The sequence below is a fragment of the Anolis carolinensis genome, chromosome 2 (genome assembly GCF_035594765.1).
Source record: "Anolis carolinensis isolate JA03-04 chromosome 2, rAnoCar3.1.pri, whole genome shotgun sequence".
Classification (NCBI taxonomy): domain Eukaryota; kingdom Metazoa; phylum Chordata; class Lepidosauria; order Squamata; family Dactyloidae; genus Anolis; species Anolis carolinensis.
In genome coordinates, this window is record NC_085842.1 from 76,910,962 (window position 1) to 76,930,164 (window position 19,203).

Below are 19,203 nucleotides of genomic sequence, written 5' to 3' on the forward strand. Positions count from 1 at the left end.
TACTCTTGGATGTAACTGATCTGGCCCTGGGGACTTGAATTCGTTTAGAGTGGCCAGGTGTTCCTGGACAACTTGTTTCCCTATTTGGGTTTGGATTTCCCCCAATTCTTCGTCCATTCCATGTTGCTGAGGTTGAAGATGGCTTTCTTTTTGTGAGAAGACCGAGGCAAAGAAGGCATTAAGTAGTTCTGCCTTTTCCCTGTCCCCTGTCGCCATCACCCCATCTTCTCCTTGCAATGGCCCTATCGCCTCCTTTTTCTTCCTTTTTCTACCAACGTAAGCAAAAAAGCCTTTTTTGTTGTTTTTTATGTCTCTGGCAAGCCTGAGCTCATTTTGTGCTTTAGCCTTGCGAACCTTTTCCCTACAGGTGCATAACCAATAAAGCATGCAGTGTTTAGAAAAGCAAAATAATTTACCAATAGTTTCAAGAAAAGAAAAATAAAGTCCAGCCTTTCCAGTGCATCAGTATTTATTATGTCCTGATTTATTATAAAGATAAGCAATCTGCTACAAGAAATCAAATATATGTCTGAATTAGATGGTACATTTATCAGCAAATGCCTCGATCTAGCTTTCTAAGTTAATACAAAAATATTAAAAGGTTAAAACTTTTAGCTCAATATATGGCTTTTACTTACAAGCATTAGTGTTACACAATTAGTTGTAAAGTGAAAATAATAAGTAAATAATGGAATTATGCCATGCCTATGCTTTCAGTGATCTGGTCATTAAAACTGATGGATATTGTTATAAATTACAGATTATTAAGTTATGAAATATAGATACCCTACAGAAAATGTGGAGTGATAGGAAATCCTTATGACTAGCCTTAAATGTGACTTTTATAGATTAATTTCTATCAGTCATCTTCTCCAAATGGCTATACAGTACCTACAGTTTGTTCTTCTGAGCTAGTTAACATACTAGCTTAATATTTACGAACTGAAAAAGTTCAGAATCTGGAAGAAGCTATTACTGTCATGGATTTTAATTTGTATTTGGTTGTCATAGATACATAGTGTATTTGCACGTTACAGCATGGTCATATACCTGGAAACTTGAAAATACTAATGTTTCCCTTAAAACTGAGTGTATGTGTGTTGCTTCAAGTTGCCTGTCGACTTATAGTGAACCCATTAATTTCTTATTTTTTCTAAAGCAAGGAGATGGTTTTGCCAGTTCTTTCCTCAAAAATACAGCTCACAACACCCATTTTCCTTAGCAGTCTCCCATCCAAACCCTATCTAGGACTGACCCTGCTTAGTGCCTTTGACTATATCTTTAACCAGGATTATAGAACTTGTATACCCAACTGCAAACAACTTGCAGTCATAACTAATAATACTTTTCTGCATTATAGACATATATTCCTTATTTCTTTTCCTTCTTTCTTCTTGGTTCCTTGATATTGCATCAAATATGCATTATACATGCAGAATTGCCACAATGTTTGTTTATATCCCTGAAAAATTATAATTGTACAGGTATGATATTTAGAATCTTTCTCACCCTTGATGTTCACATTGTATAAATTTGAAGATTTGGAAAGTTCTGTTTCTGCATTAATTAAATCTAAAATGTTAACAATAGCTTGTTTTTGCTTCCTTACTTCAGATGGCTGAGAAATGCCACATAGTGCTGTGTTTTCCAAGTGGTTCCATTTGCTTTTAAAATAGGCATTCTCCTCAATTATATGGAAATGTTTATAATTAATTTAGACTGGATTATGCATCATATGAGAAAACAGCATACATTATGATTGCATCTAAAATGATTTAATACAAGTAAGAATCAAAGTAGTCATCATCCTCCCTTCCTCTAATATCGTTCTCATGATCTTGATCTTCATGGCCATCTTCTGCTTCTTCATACTCTTCTGGTGTAAGGTATCTTCGAAACACTGGTGTTCTCAGTTGTGTTCGTTGACTGGTACTGAGTTTTTGTTCACCGTAGTATATACTTCGTATGTGTGGAAAGCAGAAGAAGGCGTATGTGCTTAGAGGAGCTGTGAGTTTGTTTTGGTCCACTCGTATATAGGTTAAGTGACTGAAGTTCAGTGGATCAAGAGAAGGACACATTAACGTAATATTCATAACTGTAACAAAATAATAATAATGATATGTTAAAAGGTGGGCATATTCATGCCACAGTTTACAAAACATTAGTTTATCAGCTGGATTCAAGGCAAATGGTGCTATTTCTGTTTCAATAGGAGCTGAAGTCTTCATTTTTGTTTTTTGTAGCTAGGTAGCTATAGCTATAATAGTTCACTGCTAAATGTTATTCAGACACAGTAGCACTTCTTAAGAGTCATGATGGAACGACCAGTTCACATTAAGAATGCTACGTTTACATTCTGTACCCAGAAGTTCCATTAAAATCAAGGTGACCCACTTCTGAATGTGTCTATGCTTTTAGTAACCTTTTTGCTTTTGATTTACTTAAAAAAAATCTGTGTGAAATTTAGAAATATTGTAGGAACTTCTGTTTCATGTAAAATGAAGGCAAATGTAAGATGGCACTGTCTTAAGTAAACTGAGTTTGGGGTGAGAACCTGAACTGAAAATCATCTGTCAGGAGTGGTGTTTTGCTGTTCTGACCCTCCTGCCTGCAAGATAAGAGATTATGGCTCATTCAGACATTTTGCCAATCTATAGTTAAAACAGTTAACTGAGGTTTGGCATGCAGCTATATATTTGGTTAATTAAACTACTAATTACATTTTCATATGGTTTGACGCAACACTTCTGAATCAAGAAGCATATTTTGATTTAAGTTGATTTCATTTTCTATGAAAATGTAAAAACATGTCTACCTCCTATTAAATTTTAAAAGCATTTTAAAACATTGCTCAGAATGCATTTAATTATATATACCCTAATAGCCTTACTGTTTGAAGATGAATAATAACTAGTATATTACAGATGATTTTTTTAAAAAAATTAACAAACCTTCTATTTCATTATCTTCTATGTACAAGTGCTGCAGGCTTCTTGGAATATAGAAGACTTGCTTCAGTTTATTGTGTCCAAGATTGAGTTCCACAAGACCAGGAATATTAAAAGCATTGTGAGGAACCTCTTGCAGATTATTGTATGACATTCTGAGAGCGAGAAGTTTGGGAAGTCTCTGGAAATAGTTATTTGGAATGACAGAAATTGAATTGTTTTCAAGTGAAAGATACATTAGCGAAGATGGTAGTTCTGGAGGCATTGATTGTAGTCTGTTGCTACAGAGGTTGAGTTGCATTAAATTGTTCGTATTTGAAAACTGTATTCCTTTGAATTGCGAATCCTCAAGGTAGTTGCTGCAGAGGTCAATCATGGTGAGATTTACTAAACCTTCTATAGCTTTGCGGTGCAAACTGGAAATCTGATTGAAGCCCAAGATCAAGCGTTCTAAGCTTCTAGGTAGTGGATATGGGACTTCTTCTAACAGATTGTATTGCAAGTGGAGTTGAGCTAAGTTTGAGAGTTTGGCAAAGACACCTGTGTCAATCATATGAGAATTAATTTTGTTATGGCTGAGGTCGATTTCTTTCAAGGCAGTAGCATTAACAAAGGATTCCAAATGTACTGCTTTGATGTCATTATATTGCAGATAAACCTGTTGGATATGAGAGGGTATGCTTGGTATTTTCTGAAGTTTACGATGGTCACAGTACATTGCTATTGGGAAATTAGGAGGACAAAAGCATTCTTTGGCACATTCATTTGGTGTATTAAAATAAGGAAAGACATTTTCTATCCCAGGATTATGGTGGAAAATGCGTGGATATTCATGATCTATTTCATTTTCATAGTCATCTTCAAAGTCATCAAATTCATATTGGCAGACTGTGACTCCAAATAAAAGAGGGGTAATGAATAGTAGACTTAAGAACCCCATATTCAATTTCAGATGCAGCATACTGTAGAAAGAGGAAAACGGCATAATGTTAATAATAATAAACAAGGTTGTAGACAGGAAATACCAGTACTTGTGCAATTGACAGGATGTTGTTCTTTTTAAACTTTGTTTTGTCTAAAAAATAGCTAGTGTACAGTTTTGGAACTACATCGGTCTTAGACTTAGGGCCGAAATCTGATCATTTGTGTATACAGCCCGAATTACTAGGTTTAAAACAGAAGACATCAGCTGTCTTCTAATAATGTAACCATTTGTAGCTCTTCTGGATAATAGAGAATTCCAAAGATTTTTATTAGTTCCAACCTTAAATCTTACATAGATAGTGTAAAGCAGTGGTTCCCAAACTTTTTTAGACCGGAGACCACTTTGACCAGGGACCACTCTCCAACATTAGTAACAAAAGGGTTACAAATCAGTTTTTGGTCAACTTTAGATTTGGTTTGGTTATTTGGAGTGCTGATTCAGAAAATTGCATTGGCTAGACCATATCAGCTCTAGTTTCTGATACAGAACATATGCCATCCAGTAATCACCATCTTGCTTGCCCACAAAAAACATATTTAATAATCTAGATCTGATGTGATCTATCCAATGCAATGTTCAGTTCTGCAGAAAGGAACAGAAATAAAATAATGAAATAAATAAATAAAAAGGAAAGAGGTTCGCGGATCGGATATTCATTCTTGCGGCCCACTACTGGGCCATGGTCCACGGGTTGGGAACCACTGGTGTAAAGCTTCCACAGTAAAGCATTTCACAGAGCACTCAAATTTCATGGAGTTGGGTTATTTTGAATATATATAATTTAAATTAAAGCTGCTGCCTGTTCAGAAACCTTCTTTCAGGTTACTTGTTTCTTAGAGAAGGCAATAAGCACAAGCATATGACTATCAGTATCCTGAGATATACATTGAAAATTATTTGCCTCAACATGTGAAATGTATTTGCAAAAGAAGAATACCTGAATTTTGCTAATTGAGGCTAAGAGTAGGAGTTTATAAAGCATTTTTTGTTCTTAAGTAGTTCTGATATTCTGCATTTTTTCTTCTGACACTCAGTTTTTAAAGGTTTGTCTGAGTTTAATCTTTCAGAGTGTGTGCACATTAATTCACACAGGCATTTACTTTGCAAAATGCAAGAAGTTTCTAAACAGATAATTTCCAAAAGATAAAATAAGAATGGAGGAAACTGTAGTACACTATATTTTGTGGTGTCCAGTGGGAAGGAAGAAAAATTGGAACTATTCTGCCACAAAGGAAAGTTAGGTCCCTTTGGCAGTATAAACACAGTTGATGTGACCCATCTCTATGAAAGAGTTTCCCAAAAGATGTCAGAAAGATATAATGTATCATCCTTTGGTTTTGGAGAATAAAAGCTTAAGAGAAAAGATCTGTCATGAATACACAGACATGAAAGAAGTTGCTTCTTTTTCCACTTCAAGAAACAAAATTCCACAAAGAATATTCATGGTTCAGTTTTGGTAATGGAAAGAAAAGATTCTATTTGATTGAGATTAAAACCTCATGTTTGGTTTAAAGAAAGAAATCTGGGGAAATAAGGAGACACCGGGCAGAGAGCTCAAAGATTAGATACCTCAGGCCTGAGACAGAAGAGTTCAGGGAAGGTATTATTCAGCATCTGATTTAGGTTGTATTCATTACCTATTACCAATGACCTACAAGCTATAATGAAAAGAATTAACTTTCACAATTACTAAAAATATAAGACTACTAAAACAACATCAGGTAAGAAACTGGGTGTATAAGAAAATCTTACAATTGCTGTTAAGATATAGGGGGTTATATGCTGTCTGTGGTTAAATCTGAGGGTGGCATAAAGAAGTACATTAAGTTGAGAAATGGTTGCAAAGCAGGGGAAGAGAAAATAATGGGTGGCCAGATATGGAACTGAGAAGCTCAGTTAACATAGTCATTATGGAAAAGCTTCCCTTATTTTATTCTTCTTATTTCATTCCCTTCCCACTGTGTTTTCCCTTAAAATTGATTGCGTAACAAGAGCTTAGGAAACGTTTAAAATACCATGCAAATATAGCTTTAATAAACCACATGCTGACAAATACTGTATGAGAAAGACCAATTTTTTCATAACCTCCTGGTTAGGGCTTATGAGAACTGAAGCCCAACAACATCTGGAACATCATAGGTTCCCTCTCTGGACCTTGTAATAATGATCCAAATTGCATGTGGGTGTGTTGCAGTTTACAGTTGGTTACAATACAATTAAGTGTTTTTACCTAAAGAAATCTGTTTTTTTCTTCAATGTCAGCAAGGGATCCTGCATAACATGCAGTTTTGGAAATCTGGAAACTTAAATAATAGCACAAGTACAGTCAATTTAACAAAGTTACCTGTATACTCATATATCGGTTTAGAAATTTTATTCAGACAATCAACGTACCAAAAAAGCTGGGTTGACCTATTCACAGATCAGTTTGAGTACTGTACCTTAACTCTTATCAAAAAGGGGAACTATCCTCTTCTTTGAGAAGAGAGACAAAAGGTAAGAGCTTAGTGCATCCTGGGAGAACCTACACCTTGTAGCAGGAGTGTCTTTTTCACCGAGGGCCAGGTCAGCTTTATGGTTGCCTTCAAAGGGCTGTTAGTAATTGTAAGACTGTATACATGTTTACATGGGGTGGTTGATGAAAAGGTCCTCTGGGTTACAATCAGCATTCGGGTTCTGGCTGGTTAGAGTAGCCATCTCCCAGAGGGCTTAAGCATTTGGGGCAAATTGTATGGGAGAGAGCGATCCTGTAGGTAAACTGGACCCAAACCATGTCGGGCTTTAAAGGTGAAAACTTTGCTTGGAAACTAATTGGCAGCCAATGGAGTGACTTTTGAATAGGTGTAATATGCTCACTCCTGGGTGTTCCTGTAATCAATCTGGCTGCCATATTTTAAACCAGCTGGAGTGTCTGAACTTGGTACACAGGTAGCCCAATGTAAAGCGCATTGCAGAAGTCCAACCTTGAGATTACCAGTGTGTGCACTACCATCATTAGGCCCTTCAAATCTAAGAAGGGGCACAGCTGATGTCCAAAGCTGATAGTCAGCACCCCTGACTGTCGCATCTACTTAGGCTGACATTTGGAGAGATGGGTCCAGGAGCACTCCCAAGCTGCGAGCACAGTCTTTCAGGGGGAGTGTAACCCCAACTAGGACTGATTGACATACCTCCAGCCGCAGATGGCAGGCACCCTTGTTTTGTATGGATTCAATTTCAATTTGTTTTTCCTCATCCAATCCATTACTCCTCCAGGCATTCATTCAGAGGAGACATGCTGTTCTTAGCTGAGGCTGTTTTTGAAGGCATGCAGAAATATATTTGGGTGTCCTCAAAATACTGATAACACTCCATCCCATGCCTATGAATGATCTCTCCCAGCGGTTTCATGTACAGTAGAGTCTCACTTATCTTTTTTTTTTATTATTAATGAAAGTGAAAAACAGTAACTAAAATAACATGTATCCATATACAACCGCAGAAAAAAAAGGAATAAAATAGAAAAAAGGAATAAAAAGAGAAGAAACAAAAAAAGAAATACAAACAGGTATAACAATTTGCACTGTAGTGTCGCTAAACTAATGGATGATCACAGATTTGCTATACCATTGTTGTACCTTAACTTATCCTTGTCCCCCTTACCCCTCGCCCGTGAACCCAACCCCCTAGACCTCCGATACCCCTCAGTAAGTATCGCGTAACTGACCGTCAACTACCCCTGTATCTTCTTTCGCTAAATCCCCTTTATGGCTGTCATCAAATCTACCTTTGTCTTCTTTTCCAAATACCCAAGTGCCAGCCTCCATTTATTTGCAAACTCCTCATTATTTCCTCCTCTGTTGCTATTTGTCAGCTTGGCCATTTGGATATATCCCCCCAGTTTGTCTCTCCAATCTCTAATACTTAGCTCTTCTTCCCCCTTCCATGTTTTTGCAATTATTAGTCTTGCCGCAACAAAACAATATTGGCAAATTTCTTCATTCAGAGTCTCACTTATCCAACATTCACTTATTCAGCGTTCTAGATTATCCAACGCAGTTTGCCTCCCACCCCGATCCACAGCTGTTTCTCTAGGCAGCAAGGATTGAACCATTTTATGGATTTAATTTCTGACAATGTTGCTACTATAAGTGCATTTCATGTAATTCTATCTTTATTTGTAGTCAATTTGTTAGTAGCCAATGTTTTTTTAGTCAATGTTTTCAATATATTGTGATATTTTGGTGCTGAATTCATAAATATAGTAATTACTACATAACGTTACCGTGTATTGAACTACTTTTTCTGTCGATTTGTTGTAAAGCATGATGTTTTTGGTGTTTAATTTGTAAAATCATAATGTAATTTGACTTTTAATAGTCTTTTCCTTAATCCCTCCCCGTTATCCAACATTTTTGCTTATCCAACGTTCTGTCGGCCTGTTTATGGTGGATAAGTGAGACTCTACTGTAAATATTAAAAAGCAGTGGGGATAGAATGGAAGGGATGGCCCTTGGGGGTCTTTTCCAACTCTGTGATTCTATGATTTCATTTTTATTGGCTCCGGTTGACATTCTGGCCGAGGTTGATTGGTGCTTAGGGTGGCGGAGTCAAACCGTCAAGACCCAGGCTGCAGAGCACCAATAACCATACACAGAGGCCAGAATCTATCTAATATCTTTATTAAGGAAATATGTAAAGTCAATAAAAATAAGTGTAGAATATAGTTCAGAAGAAGACCTTTCAGGAAAGGTCAATTATAGTCCAGGAAAACAATGTCCAATATAAAATATTAAGGTCCAAAGTTGTAATCCAGTAACCGAAACACTCACTTTGCCAAGCAAAGTGAGGGGTGATGACAAGGTCCTTTAGTCCATGAAACTTAAGCAAGGCTAGGAAGTAAACTTGATTCTTGGAACACAAGGCTTGATTCAAGGCAACAAGAAACGAGGAGCAAAAACAAGATCCGTGGTGAATTCGTGGCGAGATCCAGGAAGCAAAACAAGGTCCTGGAAGGCAAAAGCAAGGCTGGAAACGGGAACAAGAACTTGAAGGCGGGAGCAGCGTAGTCCACACACAACCTACTCCCGGAGCTGACGAATTGACTCCGCAAGATTCCTACGTGGGCAAAACACCTAAGTAGGGTCTCGTTTTCCCGCCAGAGAACAATTCTCTGGGGAACCAGAACCGAAAGCCATTCTCTGAGTCCAGATGCATGACTCCCTAAAGATTCCCATGGGAAGCAGGCTTAATCAACCATTTGTTTGGCGGCGATTCTCAGGCTTCTGCGATTAGCCTGTTGAGCTCCCTTCTGTTGTTGATAATAATCACGGCGAGAAAAAGGGGGAGATTTTGGCTCAGGGCTTGTTTGGGCAACTTCTGGGAGGCAAATCTCCTGCAGGTGCAGGGGCTCCATCTCTGGCTGTGAAAGCTCCAATTCTGGCTGAAACGGTGGGAAACCTAAGTTTTCCTCTTCATCTGTCACAACAGCGCTAGGAACGGGACTACATGGCCCATGAGTCATCACACTATCCCCCTCCTCAAGCCCCCTCTCAAAAATGGGCTCTCTCCCCGAGGTGTGGGGCCGCGGCTTGGCTGGGTAGGTCTGATGGAAGCGGCGGGTTAAATCGGGGGCATGGACTGAGGAAGCGTCTTCCCAAGAGCGTTCTTCGGGGCCAAAACCCACCCAGTCAATGAGATACTGAAGGCGGCGGCGATGAAAGCGAGAATCCAAAATGTCCTGAACCTCGAACTCCTCCTCCCCATCCACCAAAACAGGAGTGGGGGCCGGCCGGTCTGCATCAGGGCGCACACCATCCGCCGGAAGGAGCAGGGAGCGATGAAACACTGGATGAATGCGCATAGAGCGCGGAAGTTGAAGTTTGAAAGTCACGGGGTTAAGTTGCGCCACCACTGGATAGGGACCAATGAAACGGGCATCTAACTTCCGGCAGGGACGGTGGGAGGGCAAGAAGCGAGTGGATAGAAAAACCCGGTCTCCTACCTTGATTTTGGGCCCCGGCTGGCGATGATTGTCAGCGTGGCGTTTATAGTCCTCCTTGGCTTGATCTAGTTGCTGGAGCAAAAGTTGTTGCACCGCTGTGAGTTCTTGCAGCCAGTCCTCTGCTGCGGGAACTTCTGAGGTTTCAATGACAGAAGGAAAGAAACGTGGATGGAAGCCGTAGTTTGCAAAGAACGGGGTTTCTTTAGTTGAAGCCTGGACACCATTGTTGTAGGCAAACTCCGACAGCGGCAACAGGGAAGCCCAATTGTCCTGCTGATAGTTTACATAACAGCGAAGGTATTGTTCCAAGTGGCATTGGTGCGCTCAGTTTGCCCATCCGTTTGGGGATGGTGAGCCGAAGATAAACGAGAGTCTATGTCCAATAGTTTTTGTAGTGCTTTCCAGAAACGAGAGGTGAATTGGGACCCACGGTCAGTGACCAAACTCTTGGGCAATCCATGTAATCTGAAAACATGCTGAAGGAATAAATCTGCAGTCTCCTTGGCCGTGGGGAGGCCATTGCAGGGAATGAAATGGGCTAATTTGGTAAAAAGGTCCACCACCACTAGGATCGTGGTGAATCCAAAGGAAGGTGGTAGGTCAGTGATAAAATCCGCAGAAATTATTTCCCATGGACGGGATGGTGTAGGAAGGGGATGCAGTAGCCCTGAGGGCTTTTCCCTTCTTGTCTTGGAACGCTGGCATACCGGGCAGGTATTGACATATTTTTCCACATCCTTGCGGATCTTGGGCCACCAGAAATCTCTTAGGATCAAATGCATGGTTTTAAATAGTCCGAAATGCCCTGCTGGCTTGCAGTCATGACACAGACGAAGTGCCTTTTCCCTGTCCGGTCCGGGAGGGATGTAGACGTGATTTCTATAGCAAAGTAACCCATCCTTAAGCGAGAAGGGAAATTGTAGTCCTTGACAAAGTTGATCTTGAGCCCAGGCATCCGCCTGTTGACTGGCCCTGATTTCCTGAGCACAAAGGGGCCCTGGAGAAGAGGGAGTTGATTCAATTGGAGTGGATTTGGTGTTCCCCACTGTGAGCGTGGCAAAGTTCTCGGGCTGCAGCAATTGGGATTCAAAGGTCTCTCTGCGCCCTGCAGCGTATTCTGGTTTCCGTGATAGAGCATCTGCTTGCTTGGTCTGAGCTGGGGTTACATAATGAATCTGGAAGTCAAAACGTTCAAAGAATAGAGCCCAGCGCTGTTGCCTCTGATTTAACTTGCGGGCAGTTCTTAGATGCTCTAGATTCCGATGATCAGTATGGACCTCAATGGGGAATTTGGCCCCTTCTAACCAATGTCTCCAAGTATCAAAGGCTGCCTTTATGGCCAAAAGTTCTTTTTCCCAAATAGTGTAATTTCTCTCTGGGGCTGTTAGTTGACGGGAGTAAAAGGCACAAGGGTGAAGATGACCTCCCACTGGTTGCAAGAGTACAGCCCCAATTGCCACATCGGAGGCGTCAGCCTGCACAACAAAAGGGGTTTTAGGATCTGGGTGCTGAAGGATTGGCTGGGACGTGAATAATTTCTTTAGTTGCTGGAACCCTTTCTCTGCTTGTTCCGTCCAGCGGAAGGGCTGTTTCCCACGGATGCAGCTGGTGATTGGATCAGACCAGCGGGCAAAGTCTGGAATGAACTTGCGGTAATAGTTCGCGAACCCCAAGAAACGCTGCACCTCTTTCTTGTTGGTTGGCGCCCGCCATTCCAATACTGCTGAAACCTTTGCCGGGTCCATGGAGAGCCCTAGTGGTGAGACACGGTATCCCAGAAAATCTACCTCTTGTAGATCAAAAGCGCATTTTTCCAGCTTGGCATAAAGTCCATGATCCCACAATCGTTGTAACACCATTCTGACGTGGTTCTCATGTTCCGATTGTGATCTAGAAAACACCAAAAAATCGTCCAGGTAGATGATCAAGAACCGATCTAGATAATCCTGAAAGATATCATTGACAAAATGCTGGAACGTTGCGGGAGCTCCACATAAACCATAATTCATGACCAGGGACTCGAATAATCCGAATTTAGTTTGGAAGGCGGTTTTCCACTCGTCCCCCTCCCTGATGCGAACTAGATTATAAGCCCCCCGAAGATCCAGCTTGGTGTAAACCTTAGCCCCTCGAAGCCGATCTAATAGGTCCGAGATCAAAGGCAGGGGATAACGGTTCCGCCTAGTGATATTGTTCAATGCTCTATAGTCCACCACCAAGCGTAGGTCCCCTGACTTCTTTTTCACAAACATCACTGGGGAAGTGGCTGGGGATTGAGAGGGTCTGATGAACCCCTTGCGGAGGTTTGACTCTATGAACTCCCTGAGAGCTTCTTGCTCTGGTTCAGTCAGGGAGTAGAGATGTCCTCGCGGGATCGGGGCCCCCTCCACCAAGTCAATGACACAATCATAAGGCCTATGCGGGGGCAGTTTCTCGGCTTCCTTCTCATTGAAAACATCCCAAAAGTCTGAGTATTTCTTGGGCAAGGTGATGATGGATTCAGCGTCTGTGGCATGGCAGACCTTGGCTACAAGACAATGGTTTTGGCAATATTTAGAAGCAAACTGCAGTTCTCTGTTGGTCCAAGAGATGCTGGGGTCGTGGAGTGTCAGCCATGGGATCCCTAGAATCACAGGGAAATGAGGAACCTCGGTAACAAAGAAGGAAATCTCTTCCATATGTTCCCTTATCCACATTCTGGTGGGTTCAGTCCATTGGCTTACTGGACCTGTCTTTAGGGGGCGGCCATCTATGGCTTGCACCACCCGGGCGTTCTTGAAATCGTGATACTGTAATCCCAGAGAGTCGGCATACTCTCTATCAATGAAATTGTTTGTCGCTCCTGAGTCTATCATGGCATGGATCATGACTGGTCCTTTTTTCGCTGACCACAAGGTGACCACTAGGAGAAATAGGACCCCGGTTGGCGGCTCTTGAGTGGGGTTTTTGACCGGGTTGGCGAGCCTCTCTACGCCCGGTCGCTGGCTTCCCCCGCCGGCTTTGCGCCAGCCGCCTCGGCCGTCTCCGTCTCCACAGAGGACGCCGCCGCCAGTCGAGCGGCGGGCTTTCCTTTGGCTGGACACTCTCTGGCAAAGTGGCCCCCGTTTCCGCAGTACCAACAGAGGTTTAAACGTTGGCGGCGGGCCTTTTCGGCAACATCTAGTCTGGGACGCACATTGCCCAACTGCATCGGCACCTCCTCGCTTCCTCTGGGGTATGGGGCTGGTGGCGGGGGTCTCCACACTGGACGCGGCTGGATGCCGGCGGGAGCGGGAGGTTTTGCTCCAGCTCTTCCACTCTGGCCTCGGATCCACTGCTTTCTGTTGGCAAGCATGACTTCAGCTCGTAAACATTGATCAATGAGTCCTTCAAGAGAGTTTGGAGGGTCCACCTTGGAGATTTCTTCCAACATCTCGATGTTGAGACCCTCCCGAAATTGTCCTCTGAGGGCTATGTCATTCCAACCGGTGTTGTGAGCCAGCACTCGGAACTCGGCTATGTACTGGGACAAGGGCCTGTCCCCTTGGGAAAGGCGCCGGAGTTTGTGGCCAGCCGCCTCTAAATTGTCCTCGATCCCCCAAGTTGCCTTAAGGTGATCCAAGAAGTTTTGCGCGGAACTTAAGTGTGGGGAGGCTTGATCGAACAGTGCCGTCGCCCAGTTGGCCGCTGGCCCGTCTAGGAGACTGTAAATCCACGCCACCTTGATGTCTTCTTGGGGAAACTCGGCATTACGGGCTTCTAGGTATGCCTGGCATTGGCGACGGAAAACATGAACCTTGGAAGCTTCTCCAGAAAACTTGGTTGGCAACGCCAGGGCAGGGAGACGGGTTCCGCGTTCCTTCAAGCCCCGTATTTCCCCCTCCTGCGTATGGAGCATATCATGGATTCTGTCCACTTCATCCTTGGAGATGGTGTAGCTGAGTGGTTGGTCACCCGGTCCGGCTCCGGTAGACATTCTGGCCGAGGTTGATTGGTGCTTAGGGTGGCGGAGTCAAACCGTCAAGACCCAGGCTGCAGAGCACCAATAACCATACACAGAGGCCAGAATCTATCTAATATCTTTATTAAGGAAATATGTAAAGTCAATAAAAATAAGTGTAGAATATAGTTCAGAAGAAGACCTTTCAGGAAAGGTCAATTATAGTCCAGGAAAACAATGTCCAATATAAAATATTAAGGTCCAAAGTTGTAATCCAGTAACCGAAACACTCACTTTGCCAAGCAAAGTGAGGGGTGATGACAAGGTCCTTTAGTCCATGAAACTTAAGCAAGGCTAGGAAGTAAACTTGATTCTTGGAACACAAGGCTTGATTCAAGGCAACAAGAAACGAGGAGCAAAAACAAGATCCGTGGTGAATTCGTGGCAAGATCCAGGAAGCAAAACAAGGTCCTGGAAGGCAAAAGCAAGGCTGGAAACGGGAACAAGAACTTGAACGCGGGAGCAGCGTAGTCCACACACAACCTACTCCCGGAGCTGACGAATTGACTCCGCAAGATTCCTACGTGGGCAAAACACCTAAGTAGGGTCTCGTTTTCCCGCCAGAGAACAATTCTCTGGGGAACCAGAACCGAAAGCCATTCTCTGAGTCCAGATGCATGACTCCCTAAAGATTCCCATGGGAAGCAGGCTTAATCAACCATTTGTTTGGCGGCGATTCTCAGGCTTCTGCGATTAGCCTGTTGAGCTCCCTTCTGTTGTTGATAATAATCACGGCGAGAAAAAGGGGGAGATTTTGGCTCAGGGCTTGTTTGGGCAACTTCTGGGAGGCAAATCTCCTGCAGGTGCAGGGGCTCCATCTCTGGCTGTGAAAGCTCCAATTCTGGCTGAAACGGTGGGAAACCTAAGTTTTCCTCTTCATCTGTCACAACAGCGCTAGGAACGAGACTACATGGCCCATGAGTCATCACAGAAATGGAGATGAGCACCAACCCCCAGAGTCGGTCACGACTGGACTTAACGTCAGGGGAAAACCTTTACCTTACTATGGTACTTCAAGTGAACAATCTGTTTCTCTCTAGTCGTCTCTCACCACATTTGTGCTGCTGCTTAAAAAAAAAAAAACCTCCAGTCAGATGGGATGAGGACAAAAAGGGGATGAGCATACATAAAAATCACTGTGAAAAGGAACTTCACTGAGAGAGGTATTGCTGACTGAAAAATTCATATAGTTCATGCAGCATGCTATTTGAAGAGATTTTAATTAAATATTGCACTGAATTTGGCCTAAGATTTCAGTATGTCCAAAGGAACGGTTTAATAGTGATGTCAATCTCCTTCTGTCAACTCCCAGAAATCCTAACAACTGGTAAACTGGCTGGGATTTCTGAGAGTTGTAGGCCAAAACACCTGGGGACCCACAGGTTGAGAACCACTGATCTAGAGACATCCCCATATTGTCTCCGGATACTTAGGGTGCCTTTTGAGAAGATTGGAGGGGGTAGTGCAGGGTATAAGGGTTTGCCTTTAGTGGTCGTTGAAGGGAGAGCTACCCATCTGGGTGGTGAGTCCTCCAGTGCTTATTCTTCTGCTGGAGACAGCCTTCCCAGTTGTCCACAAAAGAACCTTGCTTTATGCTTCAAGGTTGATAAATTTTCTTCTGTTGTATCCACTTCTCTTCTAGCCGAGGAGACTTCCAATGTGAGTTACCTGGAATTGATTGCCCTCCCCAGCCCTACTTGTAGATGGCCATGTTTTTCACTCAGAGACCAGCAAGTTGGTGACTGTGTACCTGACTGTGTGAAGAGATTCCTTTTGAAGCTGCTAGAAGTGAACAAGAAGAATGTTGTGGGTTTTCTTCCACACATTACTCACAATGACTTCCATCTTGGTTCAGGGAAAGGACATGAAAAAACACCTCTGCTTTCCTTGGCAGCTGGGGCTCTCTTTAAATGATTAGACCCAGAGGGTGAAAGTTAACCCGTTCTTTCATGGATTCTTCTCTCTACTCCCCAATTCATGCAGGGCAGGCTTGACTGTTTTTCTTCTAACTGGCATTGATGGGAGGAAAAGGGTTCACCAGGCACTGTGACTACGATAATGAAAGCTTATTAACCCTTACAAGTCCAGGCATAGAGGCACTCATAGGACTATTAGCTTCCCTCCATCCATCTGATCAGGAGGGCTTTATCCTGAGAACAGTAGTATCTGAAGTAACTGACATTGTGGGTTGTTTTTTTTTTTTTTTTACAGCTGGAGATGTAGGTGCATATTTCGGAGAACTGCATGAGTGTAAAAACTTGACTCTCTTGCTCAGGGAGAAAATTGAGGAAGAATAGGCAGCACTAGAGACAGCCAAGTTCTGCTCAGCTTGTTCAATGACTGACAAACCAAAATTCTTTTCTCTCTTTGACAGTGCTTTAGGTGGTGAATACCTTTTCTCATTAAAGGTAGAAAAATTGGCAAATATTCTTTACATTCCTTCTTCTTGGATCGTGACCATGAGATATGAGCTTGGTCCTATCAGTAATATTTACTGAGGAATTCATATTTGAATTTTTCAGCAGCATCGGTAATCTATTGTTTTTTTTCTCTTCCTTTAATTTCAGGACAATTCAAAGCTTTTATTTATCTAAATAATTATATTAGACGGATTATTTTAGATATTTCTAGAAGCCAGGAATTTGATAGGTATGAAGCAAGTGAAACTGCAGTTCTTTGCACATTTAGCTGTAAACAATTGGCCTTCAGCTCAATAGGACTTACAGTATTATCCAACATAAACAGGCCGACAGAACGTTGGATAAGCAAAAATGTTGGATAATAAGGAGATATTAAGGAAAAGCCAATTAAATGTCAAATTGTGTTATGATTTTACAACTTAAGCACCAAAACATCATGTTTTACAACAAATCAACAGAAAAAGCAGTTCAATATACGGTAATGTTATGTAGTAATTACTGCATTTACGAATTTAGTACCAAAACATTTCAATGTATTAAAAACATTGACTACAAAAACATTGATTAATAAAAGGCAGGCTGTGTTGGATAATACTGAACATTGGATAAGAGAAGGTTGGATAAGCGAGACGCTACTGTATTTTGAAATGAATGTGAATAGAATAGCCCTGTCTTCTTATTGTTATTTCCTTTGTTTTTGTATTAAAGAAAACTGTTAAATTATCCCAAACAATCATTCTCATAAGCATCCATTGTGAAGTTAGTATCAATTACAGCAGGAAGTGCTGCTTTAATAATTGAGTAAAGAGTAATTCTTACAACGTTCGTGGGGAGACATTGTATGATAAGAAAACAGATCCAGAAATAATACAATTTTATATTTATACTAGTATTAAAATAATAAAAGACAATCAGTTTCCCTAATGCAGAAAAGTCAAATGAGACCAAAGTTGGACTTAAAAATATTTAAATACGTTGTTATGTATTTTTCGTTGCCAACCATCACAAAGCATGTTTTCTTCTCTAAATGTCAAGAATGAGTCCAAGATGTGTTGCAGTCACCTCACATTGCTGAATGTTAAGACCTAGTGTTAAAAGATCAAAATAGAAAAGCAGATGCAAAAAATAATCTAGAGGCAGTATTATATCTGGAAACATTATATATCTTCCTTTATTCTACTTCAAGTAAATATCTATTATATTTTCCCAAATTAGAAGTCTAAGTAAGTAATATTGAAATTGTTCCATAATCTCGTTGACATCACTGCAGAAACAGATATCAAAATAAACAATATTAATACGATGAAAAGCATAAAACCCACAATAAGCAGTTCTGCTGGGAAATATGAGGGATCCTTTTCTTCCTGGCAACCCTTTTCTGTATAACATTTCCCCCCTTTCTTTTCCTCTGAACTTTAATTCCTCCCTCCACTTTCAAAATAATATTAAGAAAATGAGGTTAAATGCTTACATTTCTGTATGGCTATTTAGAGCAAGAGGACAAAGCTACTGCTTCTTCTCTAGCTTGGCTTCTAGAGAGACTGTCCACCCACAACCTCCCTTGTGTCAAGCTGCAGCTTCCTCACACATCATTAGCTCTCTCTGTCTGGACATATCTTTTGCATTTTATTCCTTTTGGTTTCTATCTAGAGCTTTTTGAGTTTGAACTCTTTTTTGATGAAGCACTTTTGTGAAAGTGTTAAAATCTGAAGGAAATTATGGCATATATAGAAATGAAAAATATTTTTGAATCATTAGAAATTTCTAAATTACAAATGGAGTTACAAAGTGGAAGCTACGACATGCGAGTATGGAGAAAGGCAACCACACACCACTTACTACAATGCAGCCTGAGCCCTGCCACGTGCACAATGGAGGACCTTCTCACAGCGACACCAGAGGCACTCCAAGTGGCCAGCTTCTGGTCAAAGGAAATCTAGTATAATGTCAAGTTTTTAACTTTGTGAGTTTTTAAATACATTATAACTGTATTTATATCAATTAGCTTCTGACATGATAAATAAAAATATTAGATCAAATGGCTGATTTCGAAATAAGAGACTCTAATGGCTTGATCTCATCTTCTCTTAGTGGTAATAACACAGTTGGGCTGCACCTCCACCACTAAAACACTATGTTGTACTAGTTCAGCCTAATAGATTCATATAATTCTGCTTTGCCTGCTTTTTCTACCATACCAAGTTATCACAGTATTGTGTCAACACAGCTAGAATAGGACTTCTCATTAGGAAAAATTACATTGCTGCTCAACTTCCCTCCCCTCCGTTCTTTTCTGGGTCTGTTGTTCCTGAGTTCATTTGTACATTTTTGTACAAGGGTTTCCTTAGAACTGGTGAAACAACTGCGCAAAGTGGCAAAATGACCTGACAATGGAGTCTGTATTCTTCTGTTATTGAGTCATAGGATCAGGCTGCAAATATCTTGGCAATTTGCATAATTTGATTTTAGTTGTGTCATTTTTGAAATTTCTACCCATTTAAAATTATTAGAATCACATTAAGTTTGCCACAAAACTTTCTGAATTCACCAGTAAGTCAACTAATAATAATATTACACAACATTTGATGAATTGGGACTATATTCAAAATCAAACTTAATACATTTGTGTCATAATCTGAAACACAGTATATAAAAATGGTTAAATAGTTTCTTACCTGAAAAGCGGCAATTTTTGACCAATAAATATGCCACTAGAATATATCAGGTAGTGATGCTCTTACAATTCAGAATGTCACTATAAAGATTGTTTACTTCTGGATTTAAGCACTCGATGAAATATAATTTTCTGTGAAAGGTTCCGGAGAAGTTTCAGATAGTGCTTGTTGCACAGAATAGGTTCTTGAAATAAGGGGATAGCTTTAGCCTGG

At 41.2% G+C, this 19,203-nt stretch overlaps 2 protein-coding genes across 3 annotated transcripts in view; one reads left to right on the forward strand and one right to left on the reverse strand.

The window, feature by feature from the left end:
* Positions 1–19,203, forward strand: part of cenpp (centromere protein P) — a 224,474-nt gene that overhangs the window by 63,512 nt on the left and 141,759 nt on the right. The gene's annotated exons all lie outside the window — the stretch shown is intronic.
* omd (osteomodulin) lies at positions 452–18,356 on the reverse strand. Of its 2 annotated transcripts, none has more exons than XM_008105179.3 (3): positions 17,787–18,356; positions 2,952–3,910; positions 452–2,095 (listed from the first exon to the last, which is right to left on the reverse strand). In XM_008105179.3, the coding sequence occupies exons 2-3, from the start codon at positions 3,907–3,909 to the stop codon at positions 1,776–1,778; spliced, it is 1,278 nt and encodes a 425-aa protein (XP_008103386.1). In that variant the 5' UTR covers position 3,910; positions 17,787–18,356; the 3' UTR covers positions 452–1,775. The 2 variants fall into 2 exon arrangements, with proteins under 2 accessions (XP_008103386.1, XP_062826080.1); XM_062970010.1 differs by lacking the exon at positions 17,787–18,356 and adding an exon at positions 6,164–8,010.

Coding starts and splice junctions, on each gene's coding strand:
- omd (XM_062970010.1), bottom strand. CDS start 6,210: ATGCAGGATCCCTTGCTGACATTGAAGAAAAAAACAGATTTCTTTAG. Junction 3,911..6,163: donor AAAAAAACAGATTTCTTTAG/GTAAAAACACTT, acceptor CTCTTTCTACAG/TATGCTGCATCTGAAATTGA. Junction 2,096..2,951: donor AGAAGATAATGAAATAGAAG/GTTTGTTAATTT, acceptor ATTTTGTTACAG/TTATGAATATTACGTTAATG.